The 19,239-nt window shown below is 41.2% G+C and overlaps 1 protein-coding gene across 6 annotated transcripts in view; it reads right to left on the bottom strand.

Annotated features, from left to right (window-relative positions):
• Positions 1–19,239, bottom strand: part of MITF (melanocyte inducing transcription factor) — a 100,621-nt gene that overhangs the window by 34,745 nt on the left and 46,637 nt on the right. For all 6 annotated transcript variants that reach the window (XM_090148425.1, XM_090148423.1, XM_090148421.1 and 3 more), the window contains one exon: positions 3,411–3,657. In XM_090148425.1, the coding sequence (XP_090004551.1) occupies positions 3,411–3,608 (198 nt within the window). In that variant the 5' untranslated portion in view covers positions 3,609–3,657. The remainder of the gene's footprint in view (positions 1–3,410; positions 3,658–19,239) is intronic.

Genomic DNA, 19,239 nt, shown 5'->3' with positions numbered 1-19,239 from the left:
AAAGATGAATGGATTTGTGTTGGTCAGCCCACAGATACTGCCCTACAATGGGCAGACACACTTGGAATGATGAAGGAAGGACGAAAACACAACAAAGAGCGTCTGGGTCATTTGAAAAGATGTTTAAGGAAAACAAGCCACAATGACAACACACAGCAGTCAAGAGCTGTATTTTTAGCACCAAAGGAGCAGTTAATACCCACCATGAGGAAACCCACCTAGGCTGCAAGGCAGAAGGAATCCTAAGTGAGGTTCCTCTGTGACAGATAAATGTTTAAAGTACCCAGCACATTATAAACATTATGGTATGCCACCAGTGACTCAGCAGGCAGATCACTCATTTTAGAATAAGCTGCTCATAGAGAAAGGAGATGGGGAATAGGGGAGAAGGGAGCATTAAAGCTACCACCAGCAGAAAGGAGAAATAATTGATGCTCCCCACATTTAAGTGTCAGCTGCTAGGACTACAGGTGAAAATACAGTTCTGTGATAGCAAAAAGGAAGTCTAGAAGCAGAGCAGAAACAAAGAACCCCTTGTGACATCCTTCTGCAGCATCACTCCTCACCCACTAGGATATGGATGAGGAAGCTGCTGAGTGATAAGTTAGCCTTTATTCCTGTGAAACTAACATCAGTAGTGAAGGACAACTGAAAGCCCTAACAAACCCTCCTCCTGCTATCAGAAGTAAAGTTACTTCAAATGAAATAGACCTGTTCCTAGTCCACCTCATAATTACATTTTACAAAGCAACAAAATTTAAATTCCAACAGGTCATTTCCTACCTTGCCAAGCTACATTACTTAGCAGAGAAATGATGCAATCAGAAGTCATTACTCAATAAAATAAAATCCTATTTATTCATATACCTTCGAACGTAATGACCACATTATGTAATGTAGAGATTCCTATGCAGTGTGACACAGGTTAATATGAATTACTCTTTCTGTGCTGTTTTAGATGACATCATAAGCATCTTGGAAATACAAAATGCAAGCTCATCAACATTTTCAGCTTCTTCTTAAGCTAGTCATCCCAAACTACCATCTTCAGGCATGCAAATACTATTCCCTTAATATAGGAAGATATAGAAGACAGGACAAGTCACACTGTGTAATTACAAAATACAAACAGGAAATTTACCAAGTTGGTTTTTCTGACTGGTTAGGGCTTTTAATGTGATTTTAAGTTCTACAAAAATCACCAAAGCCAACTACATAAAACAGCTGCTACTTTTGGTGGTATTGGCCTGTGAAGTAACATTCGAAAAGCTCTCTCAAAGAAAACTGCCTCACAGATTAACACTTCTGAAAGACAAAAAGGGCATTTTTACACTATCTCATTCTTTAAGGTCACTAAATCCAGACCATCTGGATATTAGAATTACCACATGTAGTTCCCTATTCATCTAATTAAAAACGCTGTTAGGCTCATACGGACAATTTGTCTACAGCTAAAAACAACTGAAGTGTAAGAAGCAGCTCCAGGGAAGTGATGTCACCAGCACAGCATACTTCAGGCACAGCTGGCTGGCAGCCTATCGGCACCAGGGAGATCCCCATTTACTGTTAGGCACAACTTCTGAGCCAAGCAGCAATGCAGTCTCTTGTCTCGTGCACAGCAAGAGATCACAAGGATGTGGTTTCACTCCTGTTGCCTGTTAGCTATGTAAATGCAGGTGACAGGCAGTCAGAGGTTGTTTTATTCCATCAGGTAGCTCACATTTCTCTCCTGCCAAGTGTAAAGAATGGGGACAGATGCTTCCTCTAGAACCCCAAAAGATAAAGATTCAAGTCTGAGTCCTTCACATCCTTCCCCTTCTCTCTCTCTCTCTCTCTCTCTCTCTCTCATGTAAAGAGGCAGCAGTAAACTGGACAATGTAAATGACTGCTAAAACTTCAAGACACTACACACCTATCATCAGGAAGTAAACATGTCCCTATAAGCTTTCAAAGAGATTTAGAAAAGGGAAAAAAAAAACATCATCATGAAATAAAAACAAATTCATGTCATGATGAATTAGGATGAAATTATCAAAAAATACAATTATTTAACCAAGAACATTGTGAACAGAAAATTACCTCATATCACCTACATACCTGCTAGATTCACATCGTAACTAGGGTGTCATAATTCAGAAAGAAATTTAGCAATTTCAGGATGCACAAACATTAAAACAAAATAGCTTTTCCCAGTCAGTTTCAGACTCTCTGGTATGTGCACATATGCTAAAAGTACATGCACTTCCTTCAAAAATTAAATACATAATTGAGAATCAGTTTAACTCCTGTAGGTTGTGCTAGAGTATATTCTAGTATTCCTGCAAGTATTACTAACAGCACTGTCCACACAACACCATAATACGGATTCAGTAAACAAGAAGAACTTGCAGCTCCTCCATAAAGCAGTCACACTGAAACTGCCTTGAAATACTGAGCCTGCAACTCTCTTTTAAGCTTAAGTCCTCGAATATACATCACTAATACAGAACAGTAATGGGCAAAATACAAGAACGCATTGTAACCCAGTTTACTTATCTGATAAAAATGTGCTTATTGACTGAAAAAAAATTACTAAATACAAAACTGCAATAAAAAGGTATTGGAAAAATGATATTTGCATTTGCATATTTGCAGTAACGCAAAGCAAATAGATAACTTTGCAAAATAAATGACAATTTTACTCTCACAAGATATATCATCATATTTTTCCATTACTTTTTATGCTCTTTTACTAACATGTTTTCACACTGCTTTACTTGAAATGGACTTACTCTGAGCAAGAAATTATCTCTTTTCTTCTAATTGTTCAAGATTTCCTTTGAGTAATTAGCAAGCTACATCCCCTTTGACAGAGAGATACTAACAAGCTCCTACAGCTTCCAGAAGGACAAGGAACCCAGAGCTACTAACAGCAAACAAGTCATTTAAGCAAAAAAGGATTACCAAGGCTTGTTGCAAGGGGCTGGAAACTCACCGTATTTCAGATTAAGGCTTTCTGAGAAGCCTCTTTTTGCAATGAGTTTTGATTCAATTTTTAAAAGCATATGTATATATTTTTTTATTATTTGTAAAATGAAATATTGACTTGAGTATTTATTAATAAATGTCTTCCTTTTGAAAACCACTGAGCGTAGAAAGAGCGGACAATGGCTTCCAAATGGGAAAACAACAGAAACAGGAGTTTTGTAACAAAACCTCTCTCTCAAGATCTTGAAGTTTAAAGAAAAAAGAGACCACAAAAGTAACAAGATTTTCAATCTTGAATACTGGGACACCAAACCGATCTGCAAATCAAGCCAAAGCAAAATTCATTTGCAAGATTTTGGTACTGGAAATACTTCTCCCACTATATCCCTATTGCATAAAGCACATTTCGGCGATTGAGTGTGGAGTGCGGGGACCCAACGTACCTTGAGGACCTCCATGGGTACCTGCGTGGCAGGGGGCAGGCTGGCGGGCACGCTGACGTTGATGGCAGGTGTCTGGCTGACAGGAACTCTCTGTTGCATGAACTGGGCTGCTTGCTGCTTCTGCTGCTGCTCCCGACGCTCCTGCTCCTGCATCTGCTCACGCATGAGCTGCTGCCGTAGCAGGATTCGTGAGGTCATGCTGGAGGAGCTTAAGGGAGGCTTGGAAGCGCCAGGATGCTCGGAATTGCTGTGGGAAGAGCAGAGAGAGATGGCTCAGCTTCTACCAGTGGCTCCATTGATCCCAGCCTCAGGGTTTGCAGAACCGCAGAGCAGAATCCAAAAACGGAAACGCCACGCTAAGATGAGTGCATGGCTGACCTACTGAGGGTACTTAGCAGCTGCATTGTGCTGCCTTAACTTGACTGCAACCAACCACTTCTAAACACCAATATCCGGCTGGAAAACATGCCTCACTATTTCAAGTTTTGCAGCAACCAACCATGAGAAAAACAAGTGATTTTATAGATAGCAGCAGGGACTCATATTCATAATTTTTTAAATAAGTATGAAAAGAATGAATTGCGTTGAGAGATACAGACAATACTCCAGGTCTAATCATCTAGCTCAGAATAAATAAATCCACCTCTTCCATGAAAGCAGCCACCCTTCCCAAAGCCCGCTGAGCCAGTCGGGTTAACATCCTGCTAATCTGCAATATTCAAGAGTCATCAACACTGGGCAAGCACAGCACTTTGCTGTAAACATAGAGACATCTTCTGAAACAATCAATCATTTTGTTCACCCCCACAAGTAAGACTCCATTTATAAGACATTTCTATAAAGTGGAACTCTTAAGGCAGGTAAACACCAATCTACACATCCTTTAAGGGAGGGGAGTCAGAAGCAGCTAGGAATCCATGACTCCATGGACCAAACAGATACACAGCATGTCTGAAAACCAGCAAGGAAACTCCACCTCTGGCTCCTGAGTTTCGGTGCTACCTGCACAATGCTGCTGAGGCAGCTCACAGTGCAGCTCAGGGCCCAGCATCCCTCCAGCTCTTGTCTCAGGACTGTGGCCACTGAGAGCCTGGCCAACAGGAGCACTGCTGAAAGCTTGTGCAGTTTGTTTAGGATCAATGCTGTGAAAATGCAAAAGGAGGGCCCATGCTTACTCTCACCAGAGATCAAACTTTGCTCTTCCAGAGCACACGTTCTGGGGGCAGGGAGGGAGCAGAGGAAGGAGACAGCCTCACTATTTAAGACCTGTCAGGTTGAAACATTCACAGAGACACTGATCCTTTTGATAAAACAGGAGAAAACCTTTGTGGTGAAACTAATGCAGCTGTGGAATAATCGCACTAATTAGCTGCTCAAGACAAGTCAACGACTGTGATACTTGCAAAAACACCACCCTCCCAATTAATACACAGCATTCTCCCATCAGAACCTTGCAGCCAGTTTCCTGGCTGCTCCGCATCTGAGCAAACATCGGAGCCACCCAGAGTCCCCATCCAGGTTGGAAACATGCATTTCCCTAACTAGGAGAATTACAGAGCTCCAAAAAGGTCTCCAAATCATTCTGATTGTATCCACTCAACCAGTAAAAAAAAAAAAAAAAAAAAAAAGGATTGTGCCTGCATCCCCAGTATAGGTATATTTATGGACTATATACAGTATAACTGAGGTGCCAACATTTCCTCCCTGCACTCTCAATGTTTCTGCTCATACACCTCACTTTAATGGTCCACTGTTACAGATAAGCAAAAAACAAGTGCTGAAATGCTGCTTTTAAGGAAAGACTCATTCCTCACATTAAATCAAAAACTTACTTTGTATCAGTTTAAGCAGATTTCTCATTAGTGTACTATTGGCATTTTTTACAGACACCTAATGCTGCAAAGTTGATAACCCAACAGTCCCCCAACTTCTCTTGTTCTGAACTGCTTCTCTGCCTAACAAAGTCCAGATTAATAAAACTATCTCAGCAGATCCTTCTTGCATTTAAAATTGTAGGGAACACAAGGGATTTCTACTGCATTACTCCCTGTGAGGAGCCTTGCCACCCTCAGATGATTACTGTACTCATGCCACATGGCTCTACAGCCATCCCTACAACTTCCTGCACACCCCTGAATCGTTGATTAAAAAAAAAAGTCTTTAATGTCTTTAAAAATAAAATCCCAGAAGATATTGATTTGCCAAATTCTTCCCCAAAAGACAAACACTTTTCCAGGTTCTACTGCAATTCCATTCAACATTCTAATTATTCGCTGGAAAAAAAAAATAGCGTAGGTGTAATTAATCAGGTAATGCAAGAACGAGCAATGTACTCTTTAACAACCATCACAATAAGAGCAGACACTGGCCAGAGGAAGAAGAGTCTGATTTTCCATCCAAACCACCAGATTTTGGGGCCAGCTGAGGGAGAAAACAAGCTTGTGAGATTACGGAACGTCCTGTTCATCCTTATTGCAAAGCAGAAGCCAGAAAGCAATGTAGCTTAACAGCATTAGTGAGCTCAGCAGGCACATCACTGTGTTGTGTGTGCACGGTGATGTTACATGGCATAGAGACCAACCGAGCTGGTCCAGACACAAAGTGCCCTGTGCTGCTATCAGGCACTGCCTGCCAGACAGAATGCCCAGTTCATGAGGAAAATGGACAAACAAAGCAGCTCCTGCTGTTCAGATTTGCCATTATTTATCACCTGAGGAAGTTTTTGGTCCATGCAGGTCCCCTCTAGACACTAAGCTGACACAGCTTTCCTTCCACTTGCTGCAATTCAGCAAGAGCAGCACAGAGAAATGTGGAAAAAGAAGCATTTGAAATTTCCCCCTGTATTTCATTCCCTAAGCCCATCCCACACAAAACTCAGCCTTCATTCCCCACTGCATCCACTCCTCTCAGCAGCACGATGCAAAAACTGAATGGAAGGCAGTTGAAGTTTCATCACCACGTATTCTTTGGAAAGCAAAGAAGAAAAGCTTTGTCAGAAAATCAGTTTTCTAACAACAACAAAAAAACCCATAAACCAAAATCCAGTACTGATGTCAAAGGCTTAGTCAAAAGCGTACTGAAAAAAGTCATACGTTGAAAGCTGCTTGACCTTTAAGCCTTGCCACACAAGCAGATCTTCCCTCAGTACTGAGCATGGAGAGAGACACCGCAGTACGATGCAGAACCCAGACACGTGGATTTGGAGCTCACATACATGAACTGACTCAGCCAGGCATTACACAGTCAGTAACAGAACCCACACGGGCAACTGATACTCGATGTGATTGAGATACTTCCTGCAAACACAGTCTACAGATATCATTTAATTGCAATAAATGAAACCGACTCATCCTTTTAATTGACGTATGATTAAACCAGTTATCTATTAGCAGTCTAATAAGCATAGTGTAATACAGGCAGAGTTATTAGTTATGAATGTCATATGCCAATTCAATTAATCAGTAAGTGATAACATTTTAACAAATAAATCTAAATTACATATCCTTTGCATTGATGCCTGGGAAATATTAGTTACTGTATGCATACATTATAATGCAGATAGTTGTTGCATAATAAAAAGTAACTGGTCAGATTAAAATCAAGTTTAATTTCACTGCTATCAACTCAAGTGATTAAAGAGACCATATATTTCAAAGTTTAATTTATCTTTCCAAATGGGTACTGAATATTTCATTTCTGCCTCCGCGGACAAAACACTAAACTTGTTAGGCAGTTTTGTTTTCAGATCCTTATAAATTCAACAATCAGGATCTCTAGTTTACATGCACTACTCTTCTGGTTTACACACAACATTTTGCACTATCCATGTACTTGTTAAGAAATCCAGAACTGGAGTTTTGTCTGCCTAAGGCCCTTATGCTGGAATAAAACATTACAACAGTTAAAAACATATGCCAACTACTCAAACATAAAGCTTTTCCAAATTATTTTTTTATTAAAACAAACAAAAAACCCACACATCTGTTTTCCATCATTCTCTTGTATTCTAGCAACAGCCTGGGATATTTTGCTCCAGACAGGATCTGACAAATGAATACCTGAAATGTTTCAGCTAAGCGTGTGCACAGCTGACCTACGTGTCAGAGAAGGTGACATTCAGTAGAAGACGTTCTGAAGGCAATATGAAATACATCCAGATCTGACATTTTTGTAATGATTTCTCATCTCTGAGATCAGCCAAGAAAAGCAGAAGACGTAGCATCTCCAGAAACCCATGGAGCTGCACCAGCTCTCAGAGATCAGAGCAGAAACAGTATGTGATTTAAATACCTCTATTTAATGCCTTTATCCTTACTCCATTCATCATTATTTACAAAGAAAAGCAAGGCATCCACACTGAAGTATCTGACATCAGCTCAAGGCTAGGCTGATCCTTCCAGCAAGCAGATGAAAACTCACCAACACAATTCAAACATCTGGCCTGACCTACAGAAGGCACTGTCAGAAGCAACTAACACAACTCCCCTTCCAACACTCCTTCTGTTCAACGAGTGCTGTTCCCTCTAGCAGCAAACACCTCAGGACACAATTGCCAGTAGTATATATGTTAGCAGCACTTAACCTAACCTGTCAGTCAGCATCCATCATTGTTTGCCACACAGGTAACAGAAAACAGAAGGATACCATATGAGAACAAAATCAAAATTAACACAAGGGGGAGCAGATTAATAAAAAAGAAAAGTCTCTTCTCTTCCGTTTTCAGCCATCACAACAGACTTTACTTACAGGAAAAGTACCACAGCATTTCCCCTACACCTCTTCGTGCTTCATTCCTAAAATTTAATAATTGATTGTTGCAGTGACAATTCATTCAGAAAGCCAATTGGTTGGCACTGAATTAATGTATCAATGTAAAAAAAAAAAAAGTTGGCAGTCTTTAATGTCCTTTGTTGTCTGTCAAGGACAGAGCAGAAAGCCTGACAATTACATAAACAGCACAGAGGCCTTTATCAGCCTTTACAATACAGCAACAACTGTGTTTCAACCCTCTTTATTAAGGGTTTCTGCATTTGAAGGTGTGAAGAGAAACACTGCTTGGTTTTGCTTCATCATCATCATCAAAGCCAACATTTTTCTCTCCCTCCAGCTTTCCAGCCCTGGCCTGGCCCACCATCACATGCCCACCCCCAAGCAGTCAGCCTGCAGAGGGGAAGACGTGAAGCCCTCAGCTGCCCTCCATGCAGGTCCATGACCAGGAGCTCAAGGCTGAGTTACAGACAAATTAAGCTTAAGAGGTGTGCTAGTCTGTGGTTCTGAGTGTTCCTTTATTTATTAATGTAAAGATTATTTATTTATTAAAGATAATTTAACCCTCCACCTTTTTAAGTAGCTGCACACCACTTAGTAGTTTTCCATTTTTCTTCCTGTCTTTAAAGCACACTTTCACATGCTGCTGAGCATAATGCTTTCTGAACTTAATGAAAACCTCACTCATGACCCAGCACCACTCAGTAAACAATTATTAAGCTCTGGAGGTGGCTTTTGCATGAGTGTTGACTTAATAAAATGCCACAAGTTGATCTGCTCGAATGCCCATTTACTTGGGGACACAGCTTTCAGTATATACAGCTTAGAAACTTGATCCCCACCAGAGTGGGGAACCAGGCAGAACTGAGGCCCTGGTAATACCAACCCCTGGGATCAGTGCAGGCAGGCCTATACAACCAAGCATCTACTGAGCAGATGCTTCAGATGGCCCCAGCAGGCTCCAGGCAGCCCAGCACTGAGTTGGGTATTGCACAAACTACCAACTGCAACATGCCCAGGGCAAAGAACAGATGTGTCCCATCAAGGCCTGTGGGAAGCTGAAGGAAAAGCCCAGTGGTGCTGTGGGGCCATAGCACAGAGCTGGGGCCTGCCCTGCCCTCACACCCATCCCCGGGAGCAGGAGATATGCACTGGTGTTGAAAGCACTTATCCCATTCATTAATTAAAAGGAGTGTGATTAGGGCAATAACACCATCAGAGGGGTGGGTGGATAAGAGCACAGTTTACTCAGGATCTTTATCCACACAAGGGAACAGATGGGTACAAGACAACCTGCTTTCTGGGGGATAACTCCTGCACATCTAAACTTCTCTTCAGTGAAACTGCACCTTGGTTTGGAAGGGACCTTAGAGACACCGAAGTTCCAACCTCCTGCCGCAGGCAAGGTTGCCAACCCGTATATCAGGCAGCAGTTCAGGGTGCCTGGGGCCCCATATAGCCTGGCCTTGTATGTCTCCAGGGATGGGACATCCACAGTTAGCTTGAGCAGCCTGTGCCAGCACCTCACCATCCTCCCAGTGAAAAGTCTCCTCTGACATCCAATCTAGGTCTCCCCTTTTTTAGTTTAAAGCTGATCCCTCCTTGTCCTATTGCTACAAGGCTGTGTTTGGTTCTCTTTCTCAAACTTTCAAAGTCATCACAAATAGAAAAGATAGTACAGGGAAAGAAAAAAAGCAGAAGGCAGATTTACCTTTTGCTTGACAGAGTGAAGTCACCTTGCAAAAGACTTTTTGAGCTATTTCAGACACTGTTGCCTTTTATCTGCACTTACCTCTCTAAAGAACTCTGCACGCATTCGCAAAACATTCTACAACAAAAAACCAGATAGCTTCAACAACCAAAAAGTGATAAAATAAAAAGCAAGGAGATAACACTCCATTAATAACCTTTGTAGTTCTTGATTTTGCAATGCAGAATTTACTTGCTTTTATCTGGGTAAATAGAGAAGATAACACTGTCGCCAATAGGGAAGATGAAATACATCACCACACTTTTTGATACTTTTTAATTACATGGACCCAAAATCTGACTTCACATCCCTTTCTCATTGCATCTAAATTCAGACAACAACGTATGTATAAACTCACAGTTGGCTCACAAGTTTATCCAAGAGACCCACAGCAAACAAAGCTCAGACATGTTGTGCTCACAGTTTGTACACCTCGTTCACCTGCTCAGAAACTCTTCAAGCTGAGAACCCAGCAGGCTTCCCAAGGTCTGCAGGAACTCAATCATTCCCAGTCTGAACATCCCTCTGTTCATCCCTGATTTTCTGCTTACTGACTCTGCTTGTGAATGCACTAGTTAATTCTTTCCAAAGAACGCAGAGGGCAGCCTGAAATCTCATCTCGCACAGATGACATCCTCCTTCTGGTATGCTGAGCAAACAGGATCTTAAGAAGCAAAAGAGAAAGTGTTTATGGAAGATTTGCCTTAAATGATCAAAAAACCCCAACACTCATAATGAAAACCCCAAGGTGAATTTTCAGTGCTTGTAACAGGTCTGTTATCAGTGTGTATGACTCGCTCATTACAGCAAATATGAAATGCAAGAGAGAAAAAAACCTAACATTACTGAGAACTCTAGCATTAAAATCACCTTGGACAGATATGCAAACTCCCACTTCAATCTGCAGCCACAGGGCTAGCTGGTCATTACAGGATGTGATCAGGGAGTGTTTAGCAACTTCTCTTTCTAAAAAGACTGCAGAAACCAATTCCTCGGTGTCCTCAGAGTCCACATGTTTTAAACAAACTTAGTTTTAGTGTCTTTAAGAGTTACTTATAGTTCTACATTTTTTGCCTATTTGTGGAAGAATTACTGGGACAAAGAGGATTATTTTACTGTACAGGCTGAACTACTGAGGGGAAAAAAGGCCTTCATTCAGCAACATTTGCTTCACTTACCATTTGGATATTTACTCTGCAACTGCAATTTGCAATAGCAGGACAGATGTACCACTCCTGCTGCCTTGGGTATTCACAGTGCAGACAGCAAGGTAGAAAAAGCTCTAGCTGTCCACGTAAAAAAGTAGTAGTGATGTTTACAAATGCTAATTGAGTCCAAGTAAGTAAAGCAGATGTGAACTTCACGTCCAGTGAAGCATATACTGGCATATTCATTCACTAGCAGCAGTGCAAAACTGCAAACAACTATTGCAGAGATGGCCTTCAACTCCTCTATGCAGGTTATTTAATGCAATCAACAAAATCCCTGATGCGAGGTGATCTTAAATCAAGGCTCCTGTAGAAAGCAGGAGCCAGCAGTCTTTGCAGTATTGCAGTTAAAGTATTGCAGTACTATCAGGGGATCCAGCAGCATCCTCATTAGAACCATATTCAGCATGACATCCACTGCTCCACAGCACCTCTTCTTCCCTGCTAAGGACTGGCTCCAAGTGTGTCTAGCAGAGCACCCTGTTAGATAAGCAACCAGAAACAGGATAGGAACAAGTCAAGAACGTTAGGAGGCCTCCTTAAACAAGCTTCCAAACTCCAACCACTCCCAGCTCAGGGATTTCCCAAAATGGGTATCCTTTCTGTGTGCTTACAGCCCTCAAGTGCATGCTGTAGGTCATGTCAGTCTCACCTCGGGTTTTGCTCTGCAGCTCACACAAGATGGCTGGGGAAAGGCAGTGGAAGTGTGGACTAGAGGACCTCTTCATCTGCTGTCTAACAGCCATAGCTCTATTTTAAGTTCATGGCATCTAGATGAACCACAGCCTTTAAATCAACACTAAAGAGTTTTGTGAATGTCTGGACTACTGGGGAATGGGCATCTGCAGGGACTGCTCGGCCAATTCCCCAAACTTCTTTAAAAAAAATTCTGCACCTTGTTTCTAGTCAGAAACTGTTCATGAATAACACCAAGGAGAGGGAAAGATGATGATTACTTACACTTCATGTGGCATGTAAATAACAGAAATAAGAAATAATCAAGAACATGATAAAAAAAACGAAGTCTCGTTCAAAGTAACATGTAAGCAATGTTTATACCTTCTGATTTTAGAAAGTGCCTATATATATATATGTAGGAAAAGATCCCCCCAGTCTATTCAGAAGTATTCTTGAGAACCTGATAAATACAGCCTTAATTTTATTTTGGTATTTTCCTTCTGTTCTGCAAGTGACTTACATTGCACCTAAAGAGAGACATCAGAAAAGATCCTCAGAAACAACTCTGTGCAACCAAATACATTATTGGAAATCTGCAGTTCTACAAGAAGATTATATTAAAACCATTCAGCAGACACTGAGTTTTGCAGTCCTGTGACAACCAAGACATGACAACACCTGTGTAACATGCTCACAGACCTGCTGCATGAATACCACTTCTCACTTTTCCAAACACACTGCAGCTACTGAATGCCTTTTAAAAAAAAAAGCTGCCAAGTCAAAATTATTTACAAGCTTTTTCTTAGACCTTCTTAATTCCTTCTGCACTGCCAGAAGCACAGCACTTAATGGCTAGTTCTATTCACAGATACAGCTATATTAGTTGTGCAGCTACTGCAAACTCCTGAATCATGCAAGCAGGGGTAAGTGCCAGAATATGCTTCACTGGACATGAAGTTCACATCTGCCTTACTTACTAGGACAAAGAATATTAAAGGCAGGCACTTAGTTTATAACTAATAAATCCTGCAAAGACTATAGTTAATAATGAATTCTTGCAAGAGGGTTTTGCTTAATCTGGTGTATTTACTGCTTACTTGGCAAAGTGGCTGTGGGAGAACACACCAACATTGTGCAGCAAGCCTCACGTTCTCTTATATTAGGCTACAACAGAGGACTACAGAACATCACATAAGTCAACCAGTTTTACAAACCTGCAATAAAGTCACCTGGAGATTACGGACAGTTCCAGAATTGCCTGAGCCCTGCAGCCAATGGACTACTGACAACGGGGGAGAAAACAAACAGGTTTCTGGGTTCAGAATTTCCCACAGATCTCAAAGAGCCACCACTGCCACTAATGACACGTTCAGCAAGTTGGTCTTTGGCACTCTTTACCAGGACAGGAAAAATGATTTTGAATAAGAACAGAACATCATGGGAAATTTAGAAAAAAATGTTTCCTTCACTATTACAGTAGAAAATCTGGATTAGATCACAGTAGCCTGTTTTAGCCATTATCTATTTGCTCAATTTAACTATAAATTAGTAGATGACTGACGGTTAGTTGCCAAATCTGCATCTAATACAAGGAGGTTATCTACCCCATCCTTTTAAAGGCTGCTGCAGAGTCCCATTCAGGAATTACAAGTGGATTTCCAAGTACTCAGGGGGAAAAAAAACAAGCCTATTTTTAGCAACCTCCAGAATAAACAAGATGATTTCTTGCTTTATTTTGTCTTTAAGAGCAGACAGTAATGCAAGTATAAATGGACAACACATTTTATTTACCATTTACTGTAGATTTAAGATTGCACAAGACAGGAAGAGTCAAAATATATTTTTCCTTAAGTAGTATTATATTTATATATTGTTATACTCCTGCATCTCTTCTCTTTGCCTTCCTTCTCTTGATAGACATGTAGTCTAGCCACACAACTCCTAACCTTAATAGAAGGAACATATTTGAGAAATGATGTTATAGACAACTTAAAATGTTACTAAATCCACTATGAACCTCCCTGTGTGCCAGGGTATATAAATACACTCACAGAAAAGTCATATCCGCTTGCAGAACACCAAAGTTATTCAATTAACACTTGCACAGTTAAGGTGCTTGCACAATCCTATTTCATGGACTTCCAAAAACCACAGAACAGGACTATGGAAAGCCATCTTCTGCAGGATTTCTTCTTTTCTTAGCTCTCAGATGTCTCATTTTATACACTAGATGGAGCTTTGTCCCCTGTTTCCCCCCAGCCTGTCAGCTTGCACTGTATTATTTTCAGTCTTATGCAGCATGGATAAAAAGGGTAAAGAGGTAAAGGGTGAAGCACTCTCATCACCCCAAGTAAACAAAGCACACATAACTGCCCCAGGAGCACGATGGCATCAAGTGAGCATGTAGGCTCTAACAGCACTCTCCCTGCTTCTGCTCTCCCCTCCCTGGCTTGAACATTTATTCATTTTACAGGGAATAAAAGATTTTAACAACCCCATGTACAACCCTGCTGCAGCTCCCACCAGCCCCTTCCCCAGCCACAAGGCACTACCTTGAGTTCTCACCAGAACACTGGAGTGACTCCTTATAAAGGAGCAGTATTTTAACTCCTTACCAGATTACACACCTTAATTGCTTGCTAGCTTTCCTGGATTTTCCTTTATATTCCCACTTATTTTCTTTTAACAGAAGCTCTTCCATCTCTTCACTAGTAACCTCAGCCATCTGCATCTAACACCACTGCTAAGGCTCCAGCCTTGGATTCACAGACACTTTCGGGAAACAACACTGATCAGAGTAAAACTCTCCTTAACTTACATCTTTGACATCTGAAGCATTTGTTCAGGAGCAACAGTTAATCCTTTGCAAACCCCACTATGCATTTTAATAGGAAACAGCAGTATGAGAAAACTAGCCTGACTTCTGGTGGGCTCCCACAACTCTGTTCAGGTTTTCCAAAGCACTCCAGGTTGTTCTCCACCATCCGTATTTCAATGATGAATTTTAAACTCAACAGGACAGAAAAAAGGCCAGGTGAATGAATTATTCCTAATATCATAACTGTCCAGTGGTGCCACATCAGAATGAAAAACAGCAGTTGCAGGCTGCACCAGGCAAGGTCACACAAAAGAAGAGTGAAACATTGGTGTTGTTGGTACATGACACCTGTGTAAGATTTCATGGCAAAGGCTCACGGCTGGGCACTCTGCTCAAGAACAAGAAACTGAAACGATGAGAGGGACAGAGCCCACTTTATAGTGGGAAGCTAAAGAAAAGTTTGGCATTTTAATCTTACAAAACAGGGAGGTTGACAGGGATGAGTGTTGCTGTCTATAAATACTGCAGAGAAACAAACACCCAGAAAAGAACAACCTTGGCATTACCCCAAGTGATATGAACCAGCTATGAGTAAGATTAAATTAGTACCAGTTATATTCTGAGAAGTCCAGTCCTGAAACAGTTTTCAGCTGGAGGACTATTGAAGGAACAACATGCATTGCTTCAAGAATCTCACTGTAGAACGAAGCAGCCAGTAACCAGCTACAGGATGTAGAAGATGCCCTCCAGCCACAGGCCACAATGGGATAGACACAGGGCAAAGCACACTTACAGAGCAGAAGTGCTGGAATTTAGCACTGTATTAAACTGTAGCCTGTACATACATCAGCACAGCCAAACACTGTACTTCTGGAAGGTAAACAGGCTTCTTAGCAGCTTGCTCCAACATAAAGATGTTCTTCTAGAGCTAACGACAAGTTTCAGACATTAATTAAATACTACTCTTTTCATTTGGTGTGCTGGACAGGCTGGAAAGTAAGCGTCAGCAGTCCTCGTGCTGCAATTTCTTGGAACCATCCTCTTCACTCCTGCCATCAGCTTTGGGACTGCTCACGTTCTCCCGTGCATTGACCCAGCCGAGTGAGCCAGAGTTCAGGAGTGGGGAACTGCAGCAGTCAATAATGTCTCAAAAATGCAACCGCTCCTTTTCGTCTCAACTTGAGTGCCTACATCACTGCTTTGTAAACAAGTGCCTGTAGTTCAGCTGACTGCACTTTCTGAGGCTGGCTGTTATGCTTTTTTGCCCAATTTCTGTCCCAAACAACATGTGGGGGTTGGTCAGCGCTGCCATAATTTGGTGCAGCCACACATTGAAAGCGACTAAGTCAAAGAATAAAACCAACTTCAAGTGCAAACACCTGAAAGAGGTCTGAAAATGGATTACAAATAATGGTCATTTTTTGTCATGTAAAGATTCCTCCAAGTCAGTACTTCTTAAATACACAAAAACTCCCAGCAAGAGGTACAAGGGACTGACATCAGAGTGCACAAAGGAAGCTAGAGTTAGAAAAGTGTGGGAGCAGGTGATAAAAATCAGAATCTGTTATTCATTAACATTGGAGGTAGCTGTCTCAGTCCCTATTTTCTTTCTGTCAACCCCACCACACTACCCAGTTTAACTGGCCTGCTAAGTCAGCTCCAGAAAGCTCTCTCTAAACCAAACATTCACTTAGGTCACCCATTTATGGCAGAGATCTGCTGCTTTTTTTACCCAAGGAACAGCACAAAAACAAAAGCACTCCAACCACACTTTGTTCTCCTTGAGGCTTCCCCTGGTTTCCACACAACAGCCAGGCCAGGGGCACCTCTAACACAAGCTGGAGAGCTAAAGATCAGTCAAATGTTTTTTAAGAGTTGTATGCACGTCATAAATGTGTTGACTTACAGCAGATTCTGATAGAGGGAGAAAGCTCTCAATTCCTTCCTAGGAAATTAGCTTTGCAAAGAACTAAAAGTCAGCTTGCCTTCAACAGTCTTACCACACCCCTTCATTTGCTATTCCACATCAGCACAAAACCCCAAATCTTTGGCATCTCCTTTCTGTTGGACATACCAGGTTTGCAGTCCAAGATTTTTAGTGAATGTCAGAAGTAGAACAGAATGAACAGCTTCATTGGCCATGTTGTTTCTAGTCTGGGAACAAAAAACATCAGCTTCCAATGCTCTTTTAATATAGTCTGAATTATTCTTGGATTTTGTTTTTTTCCCCCTTCCAGAATTACAAAAAATGCCACCATACAACCTGAATAACACCCTCCTGTCTGGCAGAGCAAGCACTTTCCTAGAACACTGACATTAGTTCAAGCTGACAGGACCTACAAAATACAGTGTTAAACTGAAATAAATGCATTTGATTTTCTTTATGTCCTATTAGGTCTATATACAAGTTGCTTGAAACTGGTCTTTAACATACGAATGTTCAGATATGAGTTTTCAAAGCAAACAGGTTTAGCACTACTAAAGAGCCAACACAAATCTTTCCAGGCCTGAGAGTCAAAAATTCCCCTTAAACAAGAGCAAAAAAGCCCAAAGCAAAAGTCAGCTTTCACCACACACTTCTGCAGAACCATTACAATGAAGCATTATCAAGCACCTGCAAGGGAGGCATTCAAGACTGATTGCAGGTATCTTACAATCAATAAAACCATGCTACAACTATTACGTCAGATAAGTTGGATCCTTCCTTATTTAAGGAAAACCTCAATATAATGCTAGGACAAAGGGCAATAAAAGGCTGAAATAGCAATAAATGCAGATGATCACAACGTGAAGGGCTGGAAAGCTCTTTCCCTGCCCATGTAAGTGCCAGACTGCAGGCAGTAGGAACACTTCCCACCTGAAAGGCACAGCAATTGTGCTCCAGAAGTCCCAAGAAGTCACTTTGGTTTGACATAGGCCCATATGCTTTCAGTTCAGTGGGCCTGTACGTTCTCAGTTCAGCTGCAGCTGCTTCAAAACGCAAGATTTCTAGCCAATTTATCATATTCTCATTGCATTGTTCAACGGTGGCATCATTTCATAAACTACTGGAGTACTATCCTTCATGAAACAATACCCAAGAGCTTCTCTGCAATAATGTTTTCCATCATCTCAAGAAAACAAAACAACCCCCTTCCTTCCCCCCCCACCCCTCCCCCCGAAAAAAAGGTTTGGCACATAACTGTGATGCATTCTAGACTAAGGTTCATCCACATAATTTTCATTCAGAATTAAAAGCAGCAAAACCTTTTAGAACTTAAAGCATGCAAACAAGACAAAAGCCATTTAAAATGCCTATATCAGATATTTTCCCCATTCCAATTACAGGGATGACTGTAACTGTTTCAAAGGGAGTTGGGGACCTTCAGATGCATGGGAAGAAGATAAGGAAGTTGTTGTGATCTCAAAATCTTTTGCGTAGAAGAAAAAAGGAAGAATGAAAAGGAAAGAACTGAGCAGATCAAGAAAATCCTCCTGAAAAATCACAAAGTCCTGCTAAACACTCTGTAAATACACCACCAAATGTAACATTCTTCCCATTCTATCAGTCTACTCCCAGAAATCTTGGCACCTGAGAGCAAAATATTATTCCACGCAGGCAAGAGAGAAGGCATGTTTTGTGAATAAATATTCTGTAGAAAAAAAGGCAAGAAAAAGACATTTACAATTTTAACAAAAATAAAACATAAAAGTTACTTAAATTACTTAATCTATACCCTTACATGGCAGTTAAGGACCATAAATACAGATAAAACCTTTTATTCAGCTATCATGCTAAATTTCAAGTGTCTGTAAGCAGCCTGATAAAACAGCTCAGTGATTCCCCCCTTGCCTATCTGCTATCTAAAACCACTAACAATATCATCTCAGACACCAGAAAAACACTTGGAACTTCCTACACCATTGCTCAGTCATTCCAACAGACCTCAGTGCACAAATAGGAGTTTTCATCCTCTATCCCTGCTTTCTATTTAGGTTCATTACATTTAAGGAGTGTTTTGGGAAGTCAGCATCTTCATCACACAGATATCTGAGCAAATACCAATTTTCAAGAGTTACTTGGGAAAGTTTCTGCCCCTTTTTCAAGATACACTTCTCAAGGTATTCGTCCTGGTAACTTGAGGATTTAAAGTTAGGTTGCAAGACCAGATTCTTAACTGGTGAAGGACTGGGGAAACAAAGAGGCTGATTTAAATATGTTTATTAAGCAGCAAACTTTCACCAAGCATTTAATTACAATGCTGAACTCGAGCTGACTTCAGCACATCATAACCAAGTAACTGGGGATGATGTTCCAAAACTGAGGGAATCAGCAGGCTTATTTCATTCTTAATTCTATGTTTTCAGCTGCAAACTCACCTGCCCTCAGTACATCTGAGAAAACTGCACTGGAGCAGTAATCTCAAAGCAAGGTGAACCCCCAGCATGGGCAGCATCAGCCTTGCAGCTCACAGCACACACAACAGTGTGAACCAGGGAACCAAATGGCTGAACATTAAAGCATAAAAAGGTCGTGTGCACGCTTGCTAGGCTTCTGCAGAGAGGAAACAAAGCAAGGAGCGAGGAAACATTTACCAAGGTCTGGTTTTTGTTGGTTTTGGTGCTTTT

This window comes from Phasianus colchicus, chromosome 11, assembly GCF_987193195.1.
Source record: "Phasianus colchicus chromosome 11, bPhaCol1.hap1.1, whole genome shotgun sequence".
Classification (NCBI taxonomy): Eukaryota; Metazoa; Chordata; class Aves; order Galliformes; family Phasianidae; genus Phasianus; species Phasianus colchicus.
The sequence above is the reverse complement of the archived record's forward strand: the minus strand, read 5'-3'. Positions and strand labels throughout refer to the sequence as shown.